This window comes from Stomoxys calcitrans, chromosome 4 (assembly GCF_963082655.1).
Source record: "Stomoxys calcitrans chromosome 4, idStoCalc2.1, whole genome shotgun sequence".
In the NCBI taxonomy this organism is placed as follows: Eukaryota; Metazoa; Arthropoda; class Insecta; order Diptera; family Muscidae; genus Stomoxys; species Stomoxys calcitrans.
The window spans coordinates 91,113,572-91,136,671 of record NC_081555.1 but is presented as its reverse complement, the minus strand read 5'-3'; the positions used below and the strand labels follow the sequence as shown (position 1 = coordinate 91,136,671).

The window sequence follows — 23,100 nt, the reverse complement described above, 5'->3', positions numbered from 1 at the left end:
TAAGTTCTTAGGCCATTAAAAGTGCATTTTTTAACCGATGAATGTGGTATAATGATTTGTGTTAGACCCTCACATAGCCTTCTAGAATATGGTGGATATCGGATTATATTGAGATATAGCTGCCATAGGTTCATAAATGATGAATTTTTCACTGAGATCTATGCCAGTACAAATGCGTTGAAGAAGGTCTTGCACGGAAATGGGCTAAAATACCGGCAGATTACATTCGTTCAGCTTGCAACTCGTCTTTTAACCGACTAAAAATATTCCTGTTGACGAGGAAGACGAAGGTGAGGCGTCCCCCAAACACATGGCCCAAAATAGGTTATCAAATTCGTTTTCTAATCTTAAATATCACATATTCGCATCGTCGAAAGGGTGATGGTCACTAAAAAATTGATGCTTGTGAGGTATTTTGGGAAAGGGGTTGACCCCCAGAAAATTGGTCCCGAAAGTGGGTATCAATTCTTGCTCTACCCCCCAATACCTTTCATTTAATCTCCACATTGACATGGTCGGTAAATATGGCCGATTTAGGGGTGTTTTGGGGATTGGGATGGTCCCCCTAACACTAAGCCCGGAAAATATGTCAGCAACGTGATCTATTCTCATATATCTACATATCATTTATTTGAACCCCATATTTTGGGAAAGGGGTTGACCCCCAGAAAATTGGTCCCGAAAGTGGGTATCAATTCTTGCTTTACTCCCCAATACCTTTCATTTAAGCTCCACATTGACATGGTCGGTATATATGGCCGATTTAGGGGTGTTTTGGGGAATAGGGTGGTCGCCCAAACACTCCACTCTCTTTACGACCCAAATTGTCTTGGTAAGCAAATACGTCCTATTTGGGGGTTGTTATGGTGGTGGGACGTCCCCCAGACAGTTGGTCCCTAATGTTGATATCAGATACGTGGTCTACTCCCAAATACCTTTAATTTGAGCCCCATATTTCCATAGTCGGCAAACGTGACCGGCTTGGGGGGGTGTTTTGGGGGATGGTCGGCCACTCAGTGAGTTGGGCTTGAAAATATATATATAAATATATATATTTATTTAAGCCCCATATTCCCATTGTCAGTAAATAAGTCCCGTTGGGGGGGGGGGGTGTTTTGGGGAAGGGTAGGCCCCCAGAAACGTGGTCCCACATTTGGATATCAGATTCGTATTCTACTCGCAAATACCTTTCATTTGAGTTCCATATTGCCATGATCGGTAAATATGTCCGATTAAGGGGTGTTTTATGGGTTGGGTGGTGCTTTGGGGGTGTGGTGGCCCCATAGACACTTTTGCGGAATATTGATATCAGATTTGTGCTTTACTCCCAAAGACCTTCCATTTGAGCCCCATGTGGCTATGGTCGTAAAGGTGTCCCGTTTGGGAGAGTCGGCCCACCAAACACTTGGTATCATATTTGGATATCAGATTCTAATTCTACACTCAAATACCTTTTATATAAGCCCCATATTCCCATGGTCAGTAAATAAGTCCTGTTTGCATGACCTGAAAAAGTTAAATCGTAGCAACATTTTATATGGGAGCTGTATCCCCAACGATCGACCTACCTCAATAAGAAGTATCTGCAAAAATTCGAGAGGTAAGTTTTACGCGTTTCAACGCTATCGTGGTTTCTACAGACGGACATGTCCAGATTGACTTGGAATGTTGACGATAAAGAACGACGATAAAGAAATGATTGGTCTTAGATCGATATTTTAATGTGTTGCAAAGGGAACGATTAGATTAGTATACCCCCATGGTGGGGAGTATAAAATTATCTCGTTGAACTACTTAATAGTAATTCTGGTCGATAAAAGGAATTGTTTTTATCTTTATTAGGCACACTGACTAATTACTGGTATTGAGGAAAAAGGTGCAGTTAAATTGATAATATATATGTACGTAGGTTTACATATTCAGGCAAATTATTTATTGATTCCTAAAAGACTTGATTTGAACCCCATATTTCCACAGTCGGCAAACGTGACCGGCTTGGGGGGTGTTTTGGGGGATGGGCGGCCACTCAGTGAGTTGGCCTTGAAAATATATATCGGATTCGTGTTCCACTCTAAAAACCCACTTATTTGAGCCTCATATTGCAATAGTCAGCAAATACTTCCTATTTGGGTGTTGTGGGGGTGAGGTGGCCCCATAGACACTTTTTCCAAATATTAATATCAGATTCGTGCTTTACTCCCAAAGACCTTTCATTTGAGCCCCATATGGCTATTGCTGTAAATTTGTCCTCTTTGGGGGATGTTTTTGGTGAGAGGCGGCCCCCAAACACTTGGTCCCATATTTGGATATCAGATTCTAATTCTACACTCAAATACCTTTAATTTAAGCCCCATATTCCCATGGTCAGTAAATAAGTCCTGTTTGAGGGGTGTTTTGGGGAAGGGGTGGGCCCCCAGAAACGTGGTCCCACATTTGGATATCAGATTCGTATTCTACTCGCAAATACCTTTTATTTGAGTCCCATATTGCCATGATTGGTAAATATGTCCGGGTTAGGGGTGTTTTGGGGGTGTGGTGCCCCCATAGACACTTTTCCGGAATATTGATATCAGATTTGTGCTTTACTCTCAAAGACCTTTCATTTGAGCCCCATGTGGCTATGGTCGTAAATGTGTCCCCTTTGGGGAGGTTTTTGGGGAGAGGCGGCCCCCCAAACACTTGGTATCATATTTGGATATCAGATTCTAATTCTACAATCAAATACCTTTTATTTAAGCCCCATATTCCCATGGTCAGTAAATAATTCCTGTTTGCATGACCTGAAGATGTTAAATCGTAGCAACATTTTATATGGGAGCTGTATCCCCAACGTCCGACCTACCTCAAGAAGAAGTATCTGCAAACATTCGAGAGGTAAGTTTTACGCGTTCCAACGCTATCGTGGTTTCTACAGACGGACATATCCAGATTGACTTGGAATGTTGACGATAAAGAACGACGATAAAGACGATAAAGAAATGATTGGTCTTAGATCGATATTTTAATGTGTTGCAAAGGGAACGATTAGATTAGTATACCCCCATGGTGGTGGGTATAAAATTATCTCGTTGAACTACTTAATAGTAATTCTGGTCGATAAAAGGAATTGCTTTTTTTCTTTATTGGGCACACTGACTAATTATTGGCATTGAGGAAAGAGGTGCAGTTAAATTGATAATATATATGTACGTAGGTTTACATATTCAGGCAAATTATTTAATGAATTCACAATTTATTACAATCGCATTTTCAGCGATACTGATTCCAATAATTGTTCAATGATTTCATTTTCCTTTTTATTTATAAATGTGCATATTATTGTTATCAGGGTCAACGATGAACATATTCCATTTAAGTATTTAAATATATTGCCGAATATTTAAATGAACTGGGTCACACATTGCAACGTTTATTAGGTATTTTGGGGCTCAAAATGGTGGAGGAACTTCTTGCTCCATTCACTATATCAATTAATAAGGAATTTGTTATGATACACGCAAAAAAAAAAAATTCGTTTCACATAAAGGAAATTTTGTTGACAAACAAACTTCTTTTGTGAAAAACGTTGGAGTACATGTTTTTTTGGACTTTTTTTTTTATTCTGACAATAACTTTCATTTCTGATATAAATAACACTAGCTGAACCCGGCTCGCTCCGCTGCGCCTTCTTTTACTTTATATGGAACAGAATTATCCTTTGAATATTAATTTTCGGCAATTAAAGAGCTTTTAGTGAATTGTCATGCTACGAAAATGGTATATCCCTTGACTAGTAGTATAACAATATAACTGCCTTTATCTGAATCCATATGATCTTAATTGGCCTTTGAATTCGCTCGAAGGGTTTAGGGTCATTCCTAAAAGACTTGATTTGAACCCGATATTTTCATGTGGATTTTGGGAGTAGGAAGGCACCCAATGTGGTGGTTCGTGGTTTAAGGGTGTAGTGTGAAACCCAAAAACGTGATCCCGAAAGTGAGTATCAATTTCGTGCTCTGCTCCAAAATACCATTCATTTGAGCCCTATATTGCAATGGTCGGTAAATAAATATGTCAGATTTAGGGGTATTTTGGAGGATGGGTTGGTTCCCCAGACACTTAACCCTGAAAAATATATCAACATCCGGTTCTACTCTCAAATACCATTTATTTAAACCTCATATTGATTTAAGTGGAGTTTATGGGATGAAGCGTTCCCAAACACTTGACCCCAACAATTGGTTATGAAATTAGTTTTCCATACCTTTCATTTAAGCCACATATTGCCATGGTCGGTAAATTTGGACTCTTTGAGGAATATCATTTATTTGAACCCCACATTGCCATTTGTCTAAAAATTGGATTTCAAATTTGTTTTCTAATCTCAAATACCTTTCATTAAGGAGGTATGGGCCCTAAAAACTACCAATAGCAAGCTCCACTCTCTTTAAGACCAAAATTGTCGTGGTAAGAAATTACGTTCAATTTGGGGGTTGTTATGGTGGTGGGTCCCACATTTGGATATCAGATTCGTATTTTACTCGCAAAAACTTTTCATTTGAGTCCCATATTGCCATGGTCGGTAAATACAATATGTCCGATTTAGGGATGCTTTGGGGGGAGGTCCCCCAAACTCTTGGTCCGCCAATTGGATATCAGATACGTTTTCTTATCCTACATACCTTTCATTTGAGTCCCATATTGTCGTGATTGGTAGGTTTTGGTACCTAGGTACCCTACCCGAAATTTGGATATCAAATTTTTGTTTGTAGGTTACTATAAAAGAGCACACAATATTTTGCTTAAATCGCAACACCCATCTCCGAGATCTGGCGTTTCTGAAAATTGGGGGTAAGGGGGAGGGTCCGTCCCCCCTTCAGATATCAAAAAATTTTATACCCTATTTTCACCACGGGGTCATTATGCACCATCTGTGAAAATTTCAAGAAAATCGGTTTAACCGTTTCTGAGTCTATAAGGAATATGTTTTTATAACAAAAAAGTAAAATTGTGCTAAGTTCGGACGGGCCGAATCCTGGAAACCCAACACCGTGGAATCTGCTAAAAATTTATACAAATTTAATTTAGTTAAAGGGCAAAATTTTATTCTACATACCAAACTTCTGTCAAACAAGCAAAAATCAAAGCTTCTAGGAACCGAACAAAGATATTCGAAATAGGTTTATATGGGAGCTATATCAGGTTATAAAGGGTGATTTTGTTGAGATTAGGATTTTCATGCATTAGTATTTGACAGATCACGTGGGATTTCAGACATGGTGTCAAAGAGAAAGATGCTCAGTATGCTTTGACATTTCATCATGAATAGACTTACTAACGAGCAACGCTTGCAAATCATTGAATTTTATTACCAAAATCAGTGTTCGGTTCGAAATGTGTTTCGCGCTTTACGTCCGATTTATGGTCTACATAATCGACCAAGTGAGCAAACAATTAATGCGATTGTGACCAAGTTTCGCACTCAGTTTACTTTATTGGACATTAAACCAACCACACGAATGCGTACAGTGCGTACAGAAGAGAATATTGCGTCTGTTTCTGAGAGTGTTGCTGAAGACCGTGAAATGTCGATTCGTCGCCGTTCGCAGCAATTGGGTTTGTGTTATTCGACCACATGGAAGATTTTACGCAAAGATCTTGGTGTAAAACCGTATAAAATACAGCTCGTGCAAGAACTGAAGCCGAACGATCTGCCACAACGTCGAATTTTCAGTGAATGGGCCCTAGAAAAGTTGGCAGAAAATCCGCTTTTTTATCGACAAATTTTGTTCAGCGATGAGGCTCATTTCTGGTTGAATGGCTACGTAAATAAGCAAAATTGCCGCATTTGGAGTGAAGAGCAACCAGAAGCCGTTCAAGAACTGCCCATGCATCCCAAAAAATGCACTGTTTGGTGTGGTTTGTACGCTGGTGGAATCATTGGACCGTATTTTTTCAAAGATGCTGTTGGACGCAACGTTACGGTGAATGGCGATCGCTATCGTTCGATGCTAACAAACTTTTTGTTGCCAAAAATGGAAGAACTGAACTTGGTTGACATGTGGTTTCAACAAGATGGCGCTACATGCCACACAGCTCGCGATTCTATGGCCATTTTGAGGGAAAACTTCGGAGAACAATTCATCTCAAGAAATGGACCGGTAAGTTGGCCACCAAGATCATGCGATTTGACGCCTTTAGACTATTTTTTGTGGGGCCACGTCAAGTCTAAAGTCTACAGAAATAGCCAGCTTTGGAAGACAACATTTCCGAAGAAATTCGGGCTATTCCGGCCGAAATGCTCGAAAAAGTTGCCCAAAATTGGACTTTCCGAATGGACCACCTAAGACGCAGCCGCGGTCAACATTTAAATGAAATTATCTTCAAAAAGTAAATGTCATGGACCAATCTAACGTTTCAAATAAAGAACCGATGAGATTTTGCAAATTTTATGCGTTTTTTTAAAAAAAAAAGTTATCAAGCTCTTAACAAATCACTCTTTAGACTGTTATAGACCGTACTTGGCACAGTTGTTAAAAGCCGTAACAGAACACCGCATGCAAAATTTCAGCCAAAGCGAAAAAAATTGCGGCTTGTAAGGACTCAAGAAGACAAATTACAGATCGGTTTATATGGGAGCTATATCAGGTTATAAACCGATTTGGACTTTACTTAGTACAGTCATTGAAAGTAATAACAGAACACTACATGCAAAGTTTCAGCCTAATCGGTCAAAAATTGCGGCTTGTAAGGGGTCAAGAAGTCAAATCGGATGAACGGTTTATATGGGAGCTATATCAGGTTATAGACTGATTTGGTCCGTACTTGGCACAGTTGTGGGAAGTCGTAACAGAACACTATCTGCAAAATTTCAGCCAATTCGAACAAACATTGCGATTTTCAGGGGTTCAAGAAGTCGAATCAGGAGATCGGTTTATATGGGAGCTATATCAAGCTATAGACCGATTTGATCCGTACTTGGCACATAACAGAACACTATCTGCAAAATTTCAGCCAATTCGGACCAAAAATACGGTTTCCAGGGGCTCCAAAAATTCGAATCGGGAGATCGGTTTATATGGGAGCTTTATCAGGTTATAGACCAATTTGTACCGTACTTGGCACAGTTGTTGGAAGTCATAACCAAAACTACTTGCAAAATGTTAGCCAAATTGGACAACAATTGTGGCTTCCAGGGCCGCAGAAGTCAAACTGGGAGATCGGTTTATATGGGAGCTATATCCAAATCTGAACCGATGTGGCCCATTTGCAATCCCAACGACCTACATCAGAAGTAAGTATCTCTGCAAAATTCAAAGCGGCTAGCTTTACGCGTACGACCGCTGTCGTTTTTTCGATAGACGGACGTACAGACATGTCTAGATCGACTCAGACTGTCGAGACGATCAAGAATTTATATAATTTATGGGGTCTTAGATCAATATTACGATATTTTATACCCACACCCATCCTGAAGTCGTGGGTATAAAAAAAATAATTTTCTTAATATTTTATGACCATTTAGCCAAGAAAAGTAGATTTTAATGACTTTAACATAAGACCGCACCTGCTTTGAAATTAGAAGGCTAATCGTCAGTAATTTATTTTTTTTAATACAGAAAACAACTGCAACAAGACTCTAAAACGGTTTCCATTAATCTCACTCCTGAGAATTTGAGAAAATGTTTTCTTTAAATTTTTGAGCCATTAAAAAATTGTCATTTTTCGACAAGCCTTATATGAAAATTTTTTTAAACTAGTTTCATTTGTCCACTTTACGCCATTCCAAATTTCATTTAATTAATTTTTTTATAACTTGCGCCAGAATTTTTTTATGACAATTCTTTTTTTTTTTTTGGGTATTTTTCCACCCATTCATCGTCAATGGGTTAGGTCAATCTACCCATATAGCTATTACACATGTAACCAAATAACTCGCCATCCGTTCAACAGATAACCGAAACCACGATAACGTTCGAGCGCATGAGGATGACCTCATTCATGCAATTTTTCATGCAAATACAAATGTAAATTTTGCCCATGAACATTTCACTAAGGAACAGGGGCAAACTTCGCACTCACAAACTTCTATGAGTGCAGTCCGATTCAACTTTAAGCTCATTGATAAGGGACCTCCTTTTTATAGCCGAGTCCGAACGGCGTGCCGCAGTGCGACACCTCTTTGAAGAGAAGTTTTACATGGCATAGTACCTCACAAATGTTGCCAGCATAAGGAGGAGGAAAACCACCGCTGAAAATTTTTTCTGATGGTCTCGCCAGGATTCGAACCCTGGCGTTCAGCGTCATAGGCGGACATGCTAACCTCTGGGCTACGGCTGTATCAATTTTTCATAGATACTTCTTATTGATGTATGTCGTTGGTCGCTGCAAATGGGTTGTTGTTGTTGCAGCCACATTTGTGGAGGTGGCGATCCTCGTCAAACTCCTGTAGATGAGCAAGCTCGTTGCGGTGCAAAGAACAGATCGCCGCGTTAAAAGAGTGGCCATTGGTTATTTAAGGAGCCATTAACTTGCCTTGTCATATCGAGCATCATAGGCACTCAGTATTTGTGTAAAAGTCGGTGCCGCCCGGCCTCTCACTGAAACTCTACGCTCGATACCGCTGATTGTTCGCGACTGCCGTTGCAGCTACTCCGTATGGAACATTCCACTATCCGCAATTTGTGAACGTCGGTAGTTCGCAGCTACGCTTGTCGTGACAGCAATGAACACCACACAGATCGAACCTCAATGTTCCAGTCTGTGTGGTGCTCAAGCAATCCCGTGTCGGGTTGCAAATGGGTCATTTGGTCCAGACTGATTTTAGTTTATAACACTAAACAATTTAAAATACTTAAAATTGTTTTTGTTGTTGTAGCAGTAAGAACTCCATCGGGTCAATCCGGTACGTACAACCGGCTCGTTTCTGAGTATGGACTTTTAACTGTTTGAAAACTGAGCTTGTTCAAAAAAGACGGCGGTCATTCTTTGGGTATATACTGTAGTTATCAGACCTACAATGCTATATGGTGTTGGGGTCTGGTGGACGGCGTTTCAAAAATCCACCTATTGTTCAATGGTGAACCATATTCAAAGGATGGATTGTTTGTGCATCATAGCCGCACTGAAGACGACATAATCTGATGCACTGAATTTGATGCTACATCTAATGCCCCTGGACATTGTGGGGAGGCAAATTGCTGCAACCTCTGCTGAGAGGCTAATAGAAGTTATATAGACATCTTTACGGATGGTTTCAAACTAGACGGCCAGGTGGGCTTTGAGATATACTCTAAATATCTAGAACTGGTCATATCGAAAAGGTTACCTGACCACTGCAGTGTGTATCAAGCGGAGATACTTGCAATTAAGGAAGTGGTGGAATGGCTAAGATATAATGTCATAACGACGTTTGGCATAAATATCTTCTCAGACAGCCAGGCAGCCATTAAATCCCTGGAGAACGTATTTCTGAACACAAAATCGCCCTCGACTGTCGTAGATTTTTCAACGAGATGGCTGAACAGTTCAAAGTTCACCTGTTTTGGGTGCCGAGCCACAGAAATATCCCAGGGAATTGTAAAGCGGACGAGCTTGCGAGACTGGGAACTATCCTACACATTCCAGGGAAACTGGATTCTGTGGGTATGCCTCTAGCGACATGTCAGCTAAGATTTCGGGATCAGGCCCGAAGGATAACGAATGATAGATGGTCATAAAGAGGGAGTTGTGGGAGGAACAAAACTGATGACGTCCTGCCTGAGCCGCTTCTTGATAAAAAGTACTGTACCACTATTTCTGCTAGAACCGATTGGAACTACGATATCCTTGGTAATAGAAGTTACATAGACTTCTATACGGATGGTTCCAAACTACACAACCAGATGGGTTTTGGGGGGTACTCTAAAGATCTAGAATCGGTCATATCGAAAAGGTTACTCGACCACTGCAGTGTGTATCAATCGGAGATCCTTGCAATTTAGAAAGTGGTGGAATGGCTGAGATATAATGCCAATACGACGATTGACATAGCTATCTTCTCAGACAGCCATTAAAACCCTGGAGAACGTTTTTCTGAACACAAAAACCGCCTTTGACAGTTGTAGATTTCTCAACGAAATGGCTGAATAGTTCAAAATTCACCAGTTCTGGGTGCCGACCCACAAAGATATACCAGGGAATTGTAAAGCGGACGAGCTTGCGAGACTAGGAACTACCCAACACATTCCAGGGAAACTGGATTCTGTGGGTATGTCTCTAGCGACATGTAAGCTAAGTTTTCAGGATCACGCCCAAAGGGCAACAAATGTTAGATGTTCTCATAGAGCGGGCTATGAGCATTCCAAAACTATGTGACATAATCTAGACTTGATTATGTCACATAGTTTTGGAATGTCACTGCCTAGAATAGACGTCTCAGTCGTTGTGTTCGTCATGACAGGTCACTGTCTAATCGGAAAACATGCTGACACACTGAAGGTAGTCAGTAACGACTTTTGCTGTCTAATCGGAAAAAATGCTGACAGACTGAAGGCAAAAGCCAGCAACGACTTTTGCTGAAGCTGTAAGGACATCGAAGAAGAAGAGACTGTAGAACTCCTTCTGTCTATGGGTCTCGCTCTAGCAGTCAGAAGGAGTCCCAATTTAGGTTCTCATATCTTTGAGGACCTGTTTGATTTAGCGGATGTGAACATTCGCAAGTTATTGGGCTTTTTAAAACAATCTGGATGCTTCAATGGTAGGAACTAGAAGGCATCCTCCTTCTTCTGTTGTTGTGTTATTATAATGAACGAAAACGTCTAAGTGAGTCGGATGGCAGACTGTAACTTAAAGCTAACCTAACCTAAGCATTGTAAGTATGTGATAGTCTATTCGGAATAGAAGTTATAAATAATAACTTCGAAAAGTTCATTCACATTTCGGAGTTGAACCTCTAAAATCGCGCAGTTTGATTGGAAACTAGAAAAAAAACGAATTTTTAATATATTCCATATTTTTAAAGCTGATCGCAAACCTACTTTTAAAGCTAAAAATAAAAATCAAAGTGGAAAAATATTCTAAAACCAGTCTATGATAAATTAAAACATTTTAGTAAACAAAAAGTTGTTACTGATTTAAATGCTTATGCTAAAAATAGTGTGTGGTATGGTCCTAAGCGGTCTTGACTAGGGCAAGGTTTTACTACCGAAATAATTGTCAAAAACACAGGTCATCGGTCACAGACAACACGCATTAGTAGACATTTGCGAGTTTTGATTAGTGCTCGATATCATTTGATATGTATTCACATACAACACGATAACAAAGTTCTTATAATGCTCATCGTTGTCTTCTGTCCTTCAGTTTATTTGACTTGCTAGTTTGAATTATGAAGTTGAGGTCTGTGGAAAGATCCTAGGAATATTTCTGAATAATAATGCTCAAGCCACAATCTTTGTATATTACTTTTGTTTGTCTAACAAGTTTACTACCCTTCCACATGAAATAAAAACAAAAACCTTTTCTTGTTTTCTTTCAGATTCTGCCCGAAGCTGTAAGTAGAGAATTTTCATTGTTTAACGTATCATAAAAAAATCTATTCCCATCCCACTGACATTGTCCCTCTTCGACTTTGATGACATCATGTACAAAATTATAAATGAAAATTAATGCTAAAAAAAATTTGAAATAAGACATTTTTGTTGCAGTTAGCGTTAATTAAGGTTACCAGAATTCTTAGCAGCAAGTGCAATTTTAGCTGCTGATTGTGTTTGTTATGGTGCAATGTATTCAATCAAAGAAATTTTTTACAAGCATGCCTTTTCGCATTGTATTAAAAGAAGTATTTTAAATTTAATCATATTTTTTGGTCTAACAAATTTTTAATTTTTTATTTAGTGATTTTATTAATTTTTATTTTCTTCTATTTTGCTTTTTTAATATAATTTTTTTTTTTAAATTTATTTTTGTTTGTGGTACAGGGAATTATAGCTTTTTTGATAGGATTCTTATGAAATTAGGTACAAAGTGACCTGTGAGGCCTTATTATATTTCAATATGCAATAACCCATACAATGCACATTTAACAAATAATTCTCTCCTAACTTGCAACAATGATTACTTTTATTTATTGATTTAGCTCATATTAAAATTAAAGTAAATATAAGATTAATATTAATGAAACAGAAAGGCCTTGATGTCTCCCACCACTTGATATTTCCATCAGGCTTTGGTGTTTGCCTTAAACGGACTTCTTTGCTGGAGATTCTTCATCCATTCCGACAAGATGACCTAGTCAACGCAGCCGTTGTATTTCGATACGTGCATGCTATCGTCATTATGCAGCTATTAGTTCATACGACGCCTATATGCTCCATTAACGTAAATTGGTCCATATATATTTTACGAAGAATCTTTTTCTCAAACACTCCAAGCACTGCCTCGTAACTTTCACAAGTACTCATGCCTCGGAATCATATAACAACGGGGGAAGTATCAGTGTCTTGTATAGTGTAATCTTCGTCTGTTGAGAGGTGGCCTTGTTTCTAAACAATCATCTGTCTGCCAGTATTATTCGTCGTTTTTTTCAAAACTGATGTCATTCGTTTCGGTTACCGCTGTGCCGAGGTAGATAAAGTTGCTGACTATCTCAAAGTTGTGGTTCCCAATTTTCTCCATTTTCTTTATCTGATCAGTTGTACAGGGCGGTGATTCCATCCATTTCGTTTTATCTGCATTTACTGTCAGACCCATTTTTATTGATTCCCTTTGGATTCTTTCAAAAGCTGCGGTTACTACTTTCAGTGACTGACCTATGACATCGATGTCAACGGTATAGGCGAGTAGCATTTTTTGTCTTTTCTTCTTTTTGTCTTCTTTCTACTACTTCCAGTGACCGACCTATGATATCAATGTCGTCGGTATAGGCGAGTAGCATTTGTTGTCTTATTAGTAGTGTGTCATATCTATTCATATCTGCATCTCGTATAATCTTCTCCAGCAGGATATTAAAGAGATCACACTGTGGGCTGTCTCCTTGTCTGAAACTTCGCTTGGTATTGAATGGTTCGGAGAGATTCCTTCCAACTCTTACTGAGGGAAGTGTATCAGCAAGTGTCATCCTGCAGAGTCTTATTAATTTTGCATGGATGCCAAACTCAGAGATGGCTTGAAATACATTTGAACTTATAGAGCTGTCGAAAGCGGCTTTGCGGTCAACAAAGAGATGGTAGGTATTGATTTGTCCCTCTCGGGTCTTTTCCTTGATTTGGCGCAGTGTGAATATCTGGTGTAGGGTGGATTTACCAGGTCTAAAACCGCATTGATAGGTTCTCTGTAGTTGGCACATTCCGTCTTATCGGGACATAGTATGCTGATGTTCCAGTCATCGGGTATGCGTTCAGCGGGTAACCCGTCGGCTACTACTGCCTTGTTGGTCTTCAGTCGGATCACTGCTAATTGGACCTTTTTCTGACTATGAGGTAAACCTTCTATACTATCATCAGGGATTGGTTCTGCGGTATCCTCTTTGCCGCCATGGTCGGACACTAGCTGTTGGGTAAACTGTTCTTTCCATATCCTCAAAACGCAAATTTTCTTCTTTGTCTCTGCAGGAGGATGTGCTTGCACCAAAGCCAATGGTTCGATGTTTAATTCTTTGGTAGAATTTCCGGACTTCATTCTGACTCCTGTACATCTCAATTCGCTCACACTCACGTCTTTCCATTTCTTTTTTCTTTCTGCATTATACGTTTGAACTTATAGAGCTGTCGAAAGCGGCTTTGTAGTCAACAAAGAGATGATAGGTATTGATTTGTCCCTCTCGGGTCTTTTCCATGATTTGGCGCAGTGTGAATATCTGGTGTAGGGTGGATTTACCAGGTCTAAAGCCGCATTGATAGGTCCTCTGTAGTTGGCACATTCCGTCATGTCGGGACATAATATGCTGATGTTCCAGTCATCGGGTATGCGTTCTTCTAGTCATATCGTGCCGACAAGCTGATGGATACGCCTTATCAGCGTGTCGCCTCCGTTTTTAAATGGTTCAGCGGGTAACCCGTCGGTTTCTACTGACTTGTTGGTCTTCAGTCGGATCACTGCTAATTGGACCTTATTTTGACTATGAGGTAAACATTCTATACCATCATCAGGGATTGGTTCTGCGGTATCCTCTTCGCCGCCATCGTCGGACACTAGCAGTTGGGTAAACTGTTCTTTCCATATCCTCAAAACGCTATCTGTCCCAGGTACCAAATTTCCTTCTTTGTCTCTGCAGGAGGATGTGTCTGCACTAAAGCCAACGGTTCGTTGTTTAATTCTTTGGTAGAATTTTCGGGCTTCATTCTGACTCCTGTACATCTCAATTCGTTTACACTCACGTTTTTCCATTTCCTTTTTCTTTCTGTGCCTTATCAGCGTGTCCCCGCCGTTTTTAAATGGTTCAGCGGGTAAGTCGTCGGTTCCTACTGATTTGTGGGTCTTCAGTCGGGTCACTGCTAATTGAACTTCATTCTGACTATGAGGTAAACATTCTATACCATCATCAGGAATTGGTTCTGCGATATCCTCTTTGCCGCCATCGTCGGACACTAGCAATTGGGTAAACTGTTCTTTCCATATCCTCAAAACGCTATCTGTGTCAGTTACCAAATTTCCTTCTTTGTCTCTGCAGGAGGATGTGCCTGCACCAAAGCCAACGGTACGATGTTTAATTCTTTGGTAGAATTTTCGTACTTTATTCTGACTCCTGTACATCTCAATTCGTTTATATCCACGTTTTTCCATTTCCTCTTTCTGCGCCTTATCAGCATGTGGCCTCTGTTTTTAAATGGTTCAGCAGGTAATCCGTCGGCTCCTGCTGCCTTGTTGTCCTTAAGTAGGGTCACTGCTAATTGAACCTCATTCTGACTAAGAGGTAAACATTCTATACCATCATCAGGGATTGGTTCTGCGGTATCCTCTTCGCCGCCATCGTCGGACACTAGCAGTTGGGTAAACTGTTCTTTCCATATCCTCAAAACGCTATCTGTCCCAGTTACAAAATTTCCTTCTTTGTCTCTGCAGGAGGATGTGCCTGCACCAAAGCCAACGGTTCGATGTTTAATTCTTTGGTAGAATTTTCGTACTTCATTCTGACTCCTGTACATCTCAATTCGTTTATATCCAGTTTTTCCATTTTCTTTTTCTTTCTGCGCCTTATCAGCGTGTGGCCTCTTTTTTTAAATGGTTCAGCGGGTAATCCGTCGGCTCCTGCTGCCTTGTTGTTCTTAAGTAGGGTCACTGCTACTTGGACCTCATTCCGACTGGGAGGTAAACATTCTATACCATCATCAGGGATTGGTTCTGCGGTATCCTCTTCGCCGCCATCGTCGGACACTAGCAGTAGATAAACTGTTTTTTCCATATCCTCAGCACGCTATCTGTGTCAACTGCCGGATTTTCTTCTTTGTCTCTGTAGGAGGATATCCCTGCACCAAAGCCATCGGTTTGATGTTTAATACTCCGGTAGAATTTCCGGATTTCATTCATTCTGACGCCTATACATCTCAATTCGCTCAAAATCAGGTCTTTTCATTTCTTTTTCTTTCTGTGGAATAGACGTTTCTCCTCTCTCCTTTTCTCCCGATACTTCTCCTTGAACTGACGCGTGGCTACTGATTGCAGGGCTGCTCTATATGCCGTATTCTTGGCTTCAGTACCATCTCGACACTCTTGGTTTCTTGGGGGAGGCTGCCGGTACCCAAAGTGCGGATTTTGCGGCATTTTCCATGGAGTGGGCAATAGTTTGCCACTTCGCCATAATATCATCGGAACAAGGAGTGCTTTCATCAAGCTGTTGGGTCAGTCGAGTGGAGTATGCCGTTGCCATCTGTTGTGTTTGCAGCTTTTCAATGTCCAGCTTTCGTGCAGTGTCAGATCGTACTTTCCTCGCCGTGCTCAAACGGGTGCGAACCTTTGCTGCAACAAGATAATGATCCGAATCTCTATTCGCTCCACAGATCGATCGTACATCTAACACGACGTAATCAATTTGGTTCCTCGTGTTTTGATCGGGCGACAGTCATATGGCCTCATCCCATTACTGGACGTTATCTCGTGGAGGCTAAACTTTCCGACTGTTGGACCAAAAAAGTCTTCCCTATATTTGCATTAAAATCTCCCAGAACTATTTTAATATCATGGGCGGGGCAGCGGTCATATTCTCTCTCTAGGGGCTCGTAAAAAATATCGTCCTTGTCTTCTGTCGGGGCATGGGGCATAAATAAGGTTGATGTTGAAGATTTTGGCTTTTATGCAAATTGTGGCTAGCCTCTCATCCTTCGGAGTTAAGCTGCAGACACGGTGTTTTAGCCTCCGACTTACCACAAATCCACAGCAAAGTGCATGCCTTGTGTTATGCCAGCTATAGTATCGTTCGTCACGATTGGTGTTATAGTGACGCCATTCCCAGTCCATCGTACTTCCTGTAAGGCGGTAATATCTTGTACTTCTATAATACATCCGCCAGCGCGTATACTGCACCTTCTCTATAAAGAGTGCGGACATTCCAGGTGCAGATCCGCAAATCATGGTCCTTTTTTCGTATGCGTGAGTTGTCAACTTTGGTGGGGGGGTCCGTTTTTTACTATACCTTTGTTTGTTATAGTTTTCCGGGGGCGGGTTACTGGCCCAACGCCCCAGCTGCATGGGTTTTGTGGAATTGCACATGTATTCCTCATTGTAGCGAGCCGCTTGCTCCAAGATCCGATGCTCGCTTCCAGCCGCCCCTAACCTGGGAACAGACGCTGATGTTGGCCATTGGTTACTTGAAGGCGCCAATAACTCGCCTCGTCATCTCAAGTATCATTGGTACTCAGTATTTAATTAAGAGCCAGAGCCACCTGACTCCCCACTGAGACAACATAAGTGTCTCAGTGGGGACACTCACCAATAACTCGCCTCGTCATCTCAAGTATCATTGGTACTCAGTATTTAATTAAGAGCCAGAGCCACCTGACTCCCCACTGAGACAACATAAGTGTGGAATAGGACACAACAGAACGCAGAAATAGATACCAATCCCATGGCAGCCGGTTGTACGTACCGGATTGTCCGGATGGATTCCTTCATCGGCAAGGGATGCCGCCTCAGTGTACATAACACTGCTACAACAACTACAACAACAATTTGTATTATTAAATAACAATTTAATTCGTCCAATTAAAAATATGTTCAACATATACCTTCTTTACCAATCCCTTGGCATGCTAAAAAAATGGAATTTCAAATTTCAAAATCGGCAATGAACACTTTGTTTGAAAAGTTTCAAGTCAATGCCATGTTTAATCGGTCAAATTTAGTTCGATATTTTTTCTGTGTATAGTGTTTACATTAGAGATGTTTTACATTATTGACCAACGAAGAGACTAAACTTCAAAGCAGACACGGATAAATACTCACAAATGTATAGACATATTGTGAAAAAGTACCTTCGAACCAAACGACTGTAGTGAGAGTTATTGTCAAGACAGTTTGCATAATTTTTAATCAAAAAAATTTTAAAGTGTATATTGCATTCTAAATTTTCTGTTTTTCGTTGTGTTTGGCCCCCAGCGGCTGGGGTCCAAAATCTGTCGTTTTTGAAAATAGGGTAAGGGGAGGGTCCGCCCATTAAAATTTGGATGTTAAATCTACTTCATTCTCTTGACTTTGGTGGTGGACTGAAGTAGCCAAACCCTTTGCCAAAAGAATTGAGAATGTTATTCTTCAATGTCCCCACAGCTTCTGCAAAAACCGTTGCTAGCAACCTTCAGTCTGTCAGCATGTCTTCCGATTAGACAGTGACCTCTCATGACGGACACAATGACTGAGACGTCTGTTCTAGCCAATGACAGCAAAGCAGTAGACCTCTTTAAGGCTAGATTAGTCCACATAGTTTTAGAATGTCCTTGGGGCTTGGTCCTGAAAACATGTCGCTAGATATGACACCTTTATCCAAATATAAACCGATGTGAACCCCATTGAACACAAATATCGAAAATCCTAATACTGCCCACTGTGTCAAATTTCAGAAAAAGCGACTAATAGACGTGCTTATATTGTTCCAAAAATTTGAATCGGGACATCGGTATGAATGGCAGCTATATCCAAGTCGGTCTTTATGGCAGTTATATTGAAATATATAAACCGATCTTAACCATACTCGGTACGAATGTCGAGTGCATACATTTCATCTAAATTGGTTAACAAATACACCTTTTATCTGTCTAAAACCTTAAATCGAGAGATCGGTCTATATGGCAGCTATATCCAAATCTAGGTCGATTTGGGCCGTATTAAACAATAAATGCGTCTATTATGAGCCCAAGATCTTAAATCGAGGGATTGGTCTATATGACAGCTATAACAAAATCTAGACCGATCTGGGCCAAATTGAAGAAGGATATCGAAGGATTTTAATTTATTATTAATTAGTATTTTTAATTATTTTTAGTTAATTTATTTATTCAGAACACTTGTATCAATATCGGTTAGCCAGTATTTGGATCTTGGGTCCAATGAACTAGATATCTATATTTTAAAAAATTTTCGGAAAATTCTTACACTACGAACCTCATTGTTAAAAATTGATGGATTCATTTTCAAAATTCCGTATCTTCTTATATATAAAAATCAATTTGTGTTTCTTTGTAGGTTTGTTTGTTTGTTTGTGTGTTCCTTATAGACTCAGAACCGGCTAAACCGATTTTCTTGAAATTTTCATAGATGGTGCATAATCATCCCGTGGTGAAAATAGGGTACTACATTTTTTTAATATGTGAAGGGGGGCGGACCCTCCCCCTTACCCTAATTTTCAGAAACGCCAGATCTCAGAGATGGGTGGTGCGATTTAAGCGAAATTTTGTGTGCTCTCATATAGTACCCAAAAATTAAAAATTTGGTATCGAAATTTCGGATGGGGTACCTAGGGGGGCCGCCCCACCCTAAAACCTACACAAACATATCACGACAATATGGGACTCAATTGAAAGGTATTTAGGATAAGAAAACGTATCTGATATCCAATTGTCGGACCAAGTGTTTTGAGGGACCACCCCAACCCTCAAAACACTCCTAAATCGGACAGATTTACCGACTATGGCAATGTGGGACTCAAATGAAAGGTATTTCAGAGTAGAATACGAATCTAATATCCAATTGTGGGACCACGTCTATGGGGGTCCACCCCTTCCCCAAAAACACCCCCCAAACAGGACTTATTTACTGACCATGGAAATTTGGGGCTTAAATGATAGGTATTTGAGGGTAGAATTCGAATATGATATCCAAAAATGGAACCAAGTGTTTGGGAGGCCGCCAATTGTCGGACCAAGTGTTAGGGTGACCACCCCAACCCCCAAAACACCCATAAATCGGACATATTTACCGACCATTGCAATATGGGACTCAAATGAAAGATATTTGGGAGTAGTATACGAATCTAATATGTAAATGTGGGACCACGTTTCAAGGGGTCCACCCCTTCCCCAAAAACACCCCCCAAACAGGACTTATTTACTGACCATAGAAATATGGGGCTTAAATAAAAGGTATTTGAGGGTAGAATTCGAATCTGATATCCAAATATGGAACCAAGTGTTTGGGAGGCCGCCAATTGTCGGACCAAGTGTTAAGGGGACCACCCCAACACCCCTAAATCGGACATATTTACCGACCATTGTAATATGGGGCTCAAATGAAAGGTATTTGCGAGTAGAATACGAATCTAATATCCAAATGTGGGACCACGTTTCTGGGATCCACCCCCTCTCCCCAAAAACACCCCCATACAGGACTTATTTACTGACCATGGAAATATGGGGCTTAAATAAAAGCCCCATATATCCAAAAATGGAACCAAGTGTTTGGGAGGCCGCAAATTGTCGGACCAAGTGTTAGGGTGACCACCCCACCCCTCAAAACACCCCTAAATCTGGCATATTTACCAACCATATCAATGTGGGGAGTAAATGAAAGGTATTGGGTGGTAGAGCAAGAATTGATACCCACTTTCGGGACTAATTTTCTGGCGGTCTACCCCTTTCCCATAATACCCCACAAACAGCAATTTTTTACTGACCATCGCAATATGGGGCTCAAATAAAGTTATTTGGGAGTAGAATACGAATTTGATATCCAAATGTAGGACCATGTATTAAGGGCATCACCCCTTGCCCAAAGCACCCTCCAAAGGGTAAAAATTTTTCGACCATGCCAATATGTGGCTCAAATGAAAGGTATTTAAGATTTGACAACGAATTTGATAACCAATTTTGAGCCCATGTGTTTGGGAGACGTCTCATCCTGTAAAGTCCCCTTAAATCAATGACTACAGGGGGTTTAAAAAATGGTAGTTGAAAGAAGAGCACGATGCTGATATTTTTTCAGGGCTAAGTATCTGGGGGACCACCTTATACCCGAAAACACCACTATATTAGACATCATGAGAATGTCGGGCTGAAATAAAGCATTTTAAGAATGGAGTACACATTACATCCAAACTTAAATTCGTAGACCAATAAAGATGGGATTCAGATAAAGGCCCTTATATTGTTAAACTGTAAGTCAAGCGATATACTATTTTCGTAGCATGGTATTTCACTAAAAACTCTTTAATTGTTGAAAATAAATATTCCAAGGAAACTTTTGCTCCATATAAAGTAAAAGAAGGCGCAGCGGAGCGGGCACGGGTCAGCTGGAACAACATAAAACAAGTTAAAGCGTGCTAATTTCGGCCGGGCCGAATCTTATATACCCTCCACCATGGAGCGCATTTTTCGAGTTATTTTCCCGGCATCTCTTCTTAGGCAAAACATGATATAGGAAGATAGATTTGCTCTGCTATTAGAGCGATATCAAGATATGATCCTGTTTAGACCACAATTAAATTATATGTTGGAGACCTGTGTAAAATGTCAGCCAATTCGAATAAGAATTGCGCCCTTTGGGGTCTCAAGAAGTAAAATAGAGAGATCGATTTATATGCGTGCTGTATCGGGCTATAGACCAATTCAGACCATAATAAACACATATGTTGATGGTCATGAGAGAATACGTCGTACAAAATTTCAGGCAAATCGGATAATAATTGCGACCTCTAGAGGCTGAAGAAGTCAAGATCCCAGATCTGTTTATATGGCAGCTATATCAGGTTATGAACCGATTTGAATCATACTTGGCACAGTTGTTGGATATCTTAACAAAACACGTCGTGTAAAATTTCATTCTAATCGGATAAGATTAGCGCACTCTAGAGTCTCAAGAAGTCAAGACCCAAGATCGGTTTATATGACAGCTCTACCAGGTTATGGACCGATTTGAACCATACTTAGTACAGTTGTTAGAAGTGATACTAAAACACTGTGCAAAATTTCAGTCAAATCGGATGAGAATTGCGCCCTCTAGAGGCTCAAGAAGACAAGACCCAAGATCGGTTTATATGGCTGCTATATCAAAACATGGACCGATATGGCCCATTTACAATACCAACCGACCTACACTAACAAGAAGTATTTGAGCAAAATTTCAAGCGGCTAGCTTTACTCCTTCGGAAGTTAGCGTGCTTTCGACAGACAGACGGACGGACATGGCTAGGTCGACATAAAATGTCTCGACGATCAAGAATATATACTATTGGGTTGCCCAAAAAGTAATTGCGGATTTTTTAAAAGAAAGTAAATTCATTTTTAATAAAACTTAGAATGAACTTTAATCAAATATACTTTTTTTACACTTTTTTTCTAAAGCATGCTAAAAGTAACAGCTGATAACTGACAAAAGAAAAAATGTAATTACAGAGTCACAAGCTGTGAAAAAATTTTTCAACGCCGACTATATGAAAAATCTGCAATTACTTTTTCTGCAACCCAAAACTTTATGGGGTCTCAGACGAATATTTCAAGTAGTTACAAACAGAATGACGAAATTAGTATACCCCCATCCTATGGTGGAGGGTATAAAAAAATACTTATGCTCAACAAGAATTGTAGCATTCCCATTTTTCAAGGTTATTGTCTTAAATGTCCCCAATATGTTTATGTTCATTTGCTAGTTTTTTTTTTTTGTTATTCATTAATTGTCATTATTTTGCATTTTATCATTTTTTATGTTTTTGTTTTTTGTGTTAAGTATTTTAAAATAAAAAAAAAATATTCTTTTTATTTTTGCAATTAAAAAAAATGACCAACCTCCATTTTCTTCACATTTAAGGGAGAGATGCTCTATCCGAAATTAAGAATCTTAAGAATAATAAACGTGGCTGCGAAGGTTCCTGTAAGTTGTTTCGAAATTCTCTTCTTAGTTATTTCTTATATACACACTCAATTGTTTTTGTTGAATTGGCTTTTAATCCTTATTATGATTAATTTATTATTTTTTTCTGTGAGTAAAATTAAATAAAGCTACTGCAGCATCATTTAGCGGATTCACATTAAAAACTGCAACGACCAAAAATAACAAGACTAGAACAACAACAATTTGTAAAAGTTTGTTAATAACCCACCAGTTTTTCAAAACATGTTGTAAATAAATTTTTGTAACTCCTTCCTAAAAAGAAAAAAATCCTCAAAAATTTTTTTTAATACCAAATTCGCTGCAATTGGTTTTTGAGTAATTTTCTACCGTTTGTTTTTGACTTTCTTTCAGTAAAATGCATGTTCAAAGAGGCTGCTGCCAAAGAAGGCATTATCGATGTCCTTATGGAATTCATATTGGGCGACAATCCCAATATTGTGTTGGAGAAATTACGCCTTGAGGGTGCCACCTCGGCGGTGTGTGGCAAAGTTTTCAAAATTGGCGAACCCACGTACAGCTGTCGTGAGTGCGGCATGGATCCCACCTGTGTATTGTGTGTGAATTGTTTTAAACAATCGGCACATCGTTATCACAAATATAAGATGTCCACCTCTGGTGGTGGTGGATGTTGCGATTGCGGTGATGAGGAGGCCTGGAAGAAGGATCATTATTGCGAAGAACACTTGGTGAGTAGCCATAATTATGCTTTGACTTCCATTTGTATTGTATTTAGGGAGAGGGGTGAAAATACTAACCTAAACTACGCAGTGCGATTTGGAAATTTCTGGCCGAGTACGAGGCACTGATACCAGCTCCACTGTCTTGGATTAA

The 23,100-nt window shown here is 39.9% G+C and overlaps 1 protein-coding gene across 6 annotated transcripts in view; it reads left to right on the top strand.

Moving 5' to 3' along the window:
• The window catches only part of LOC106082887 (E3 ubiquitin-protein ligase UBR1), a 110,281-nt gene that overhangs the window by 42,400 nt on the left and 44,781 nt on the right, over positions 1-23,100 (top strand). For 5 of the 6 annotated variants that reach the window (XM_059368235.1, XM_013245626.2, XM_059368236.1 and 2 more), the window contains exons 3-5: positions 11,498-11,512; positions 22,186-22,248; positions 22,621-22,955. In XM_059368235.1, the coding sequence (XP_059224218.1) occupies positions 11,498-11,512; positions 22,186-22,248; positions 22,621-22,955 (413 nt within the window). The remainder of the gene's footprint in view (positions 1-11,497; positions 11,513-22,185; positions 22,249-22,620; positions 22,956-23,100) is intronic. The other variant, XM_013245628.2, reaches the window with a different exon arrangement.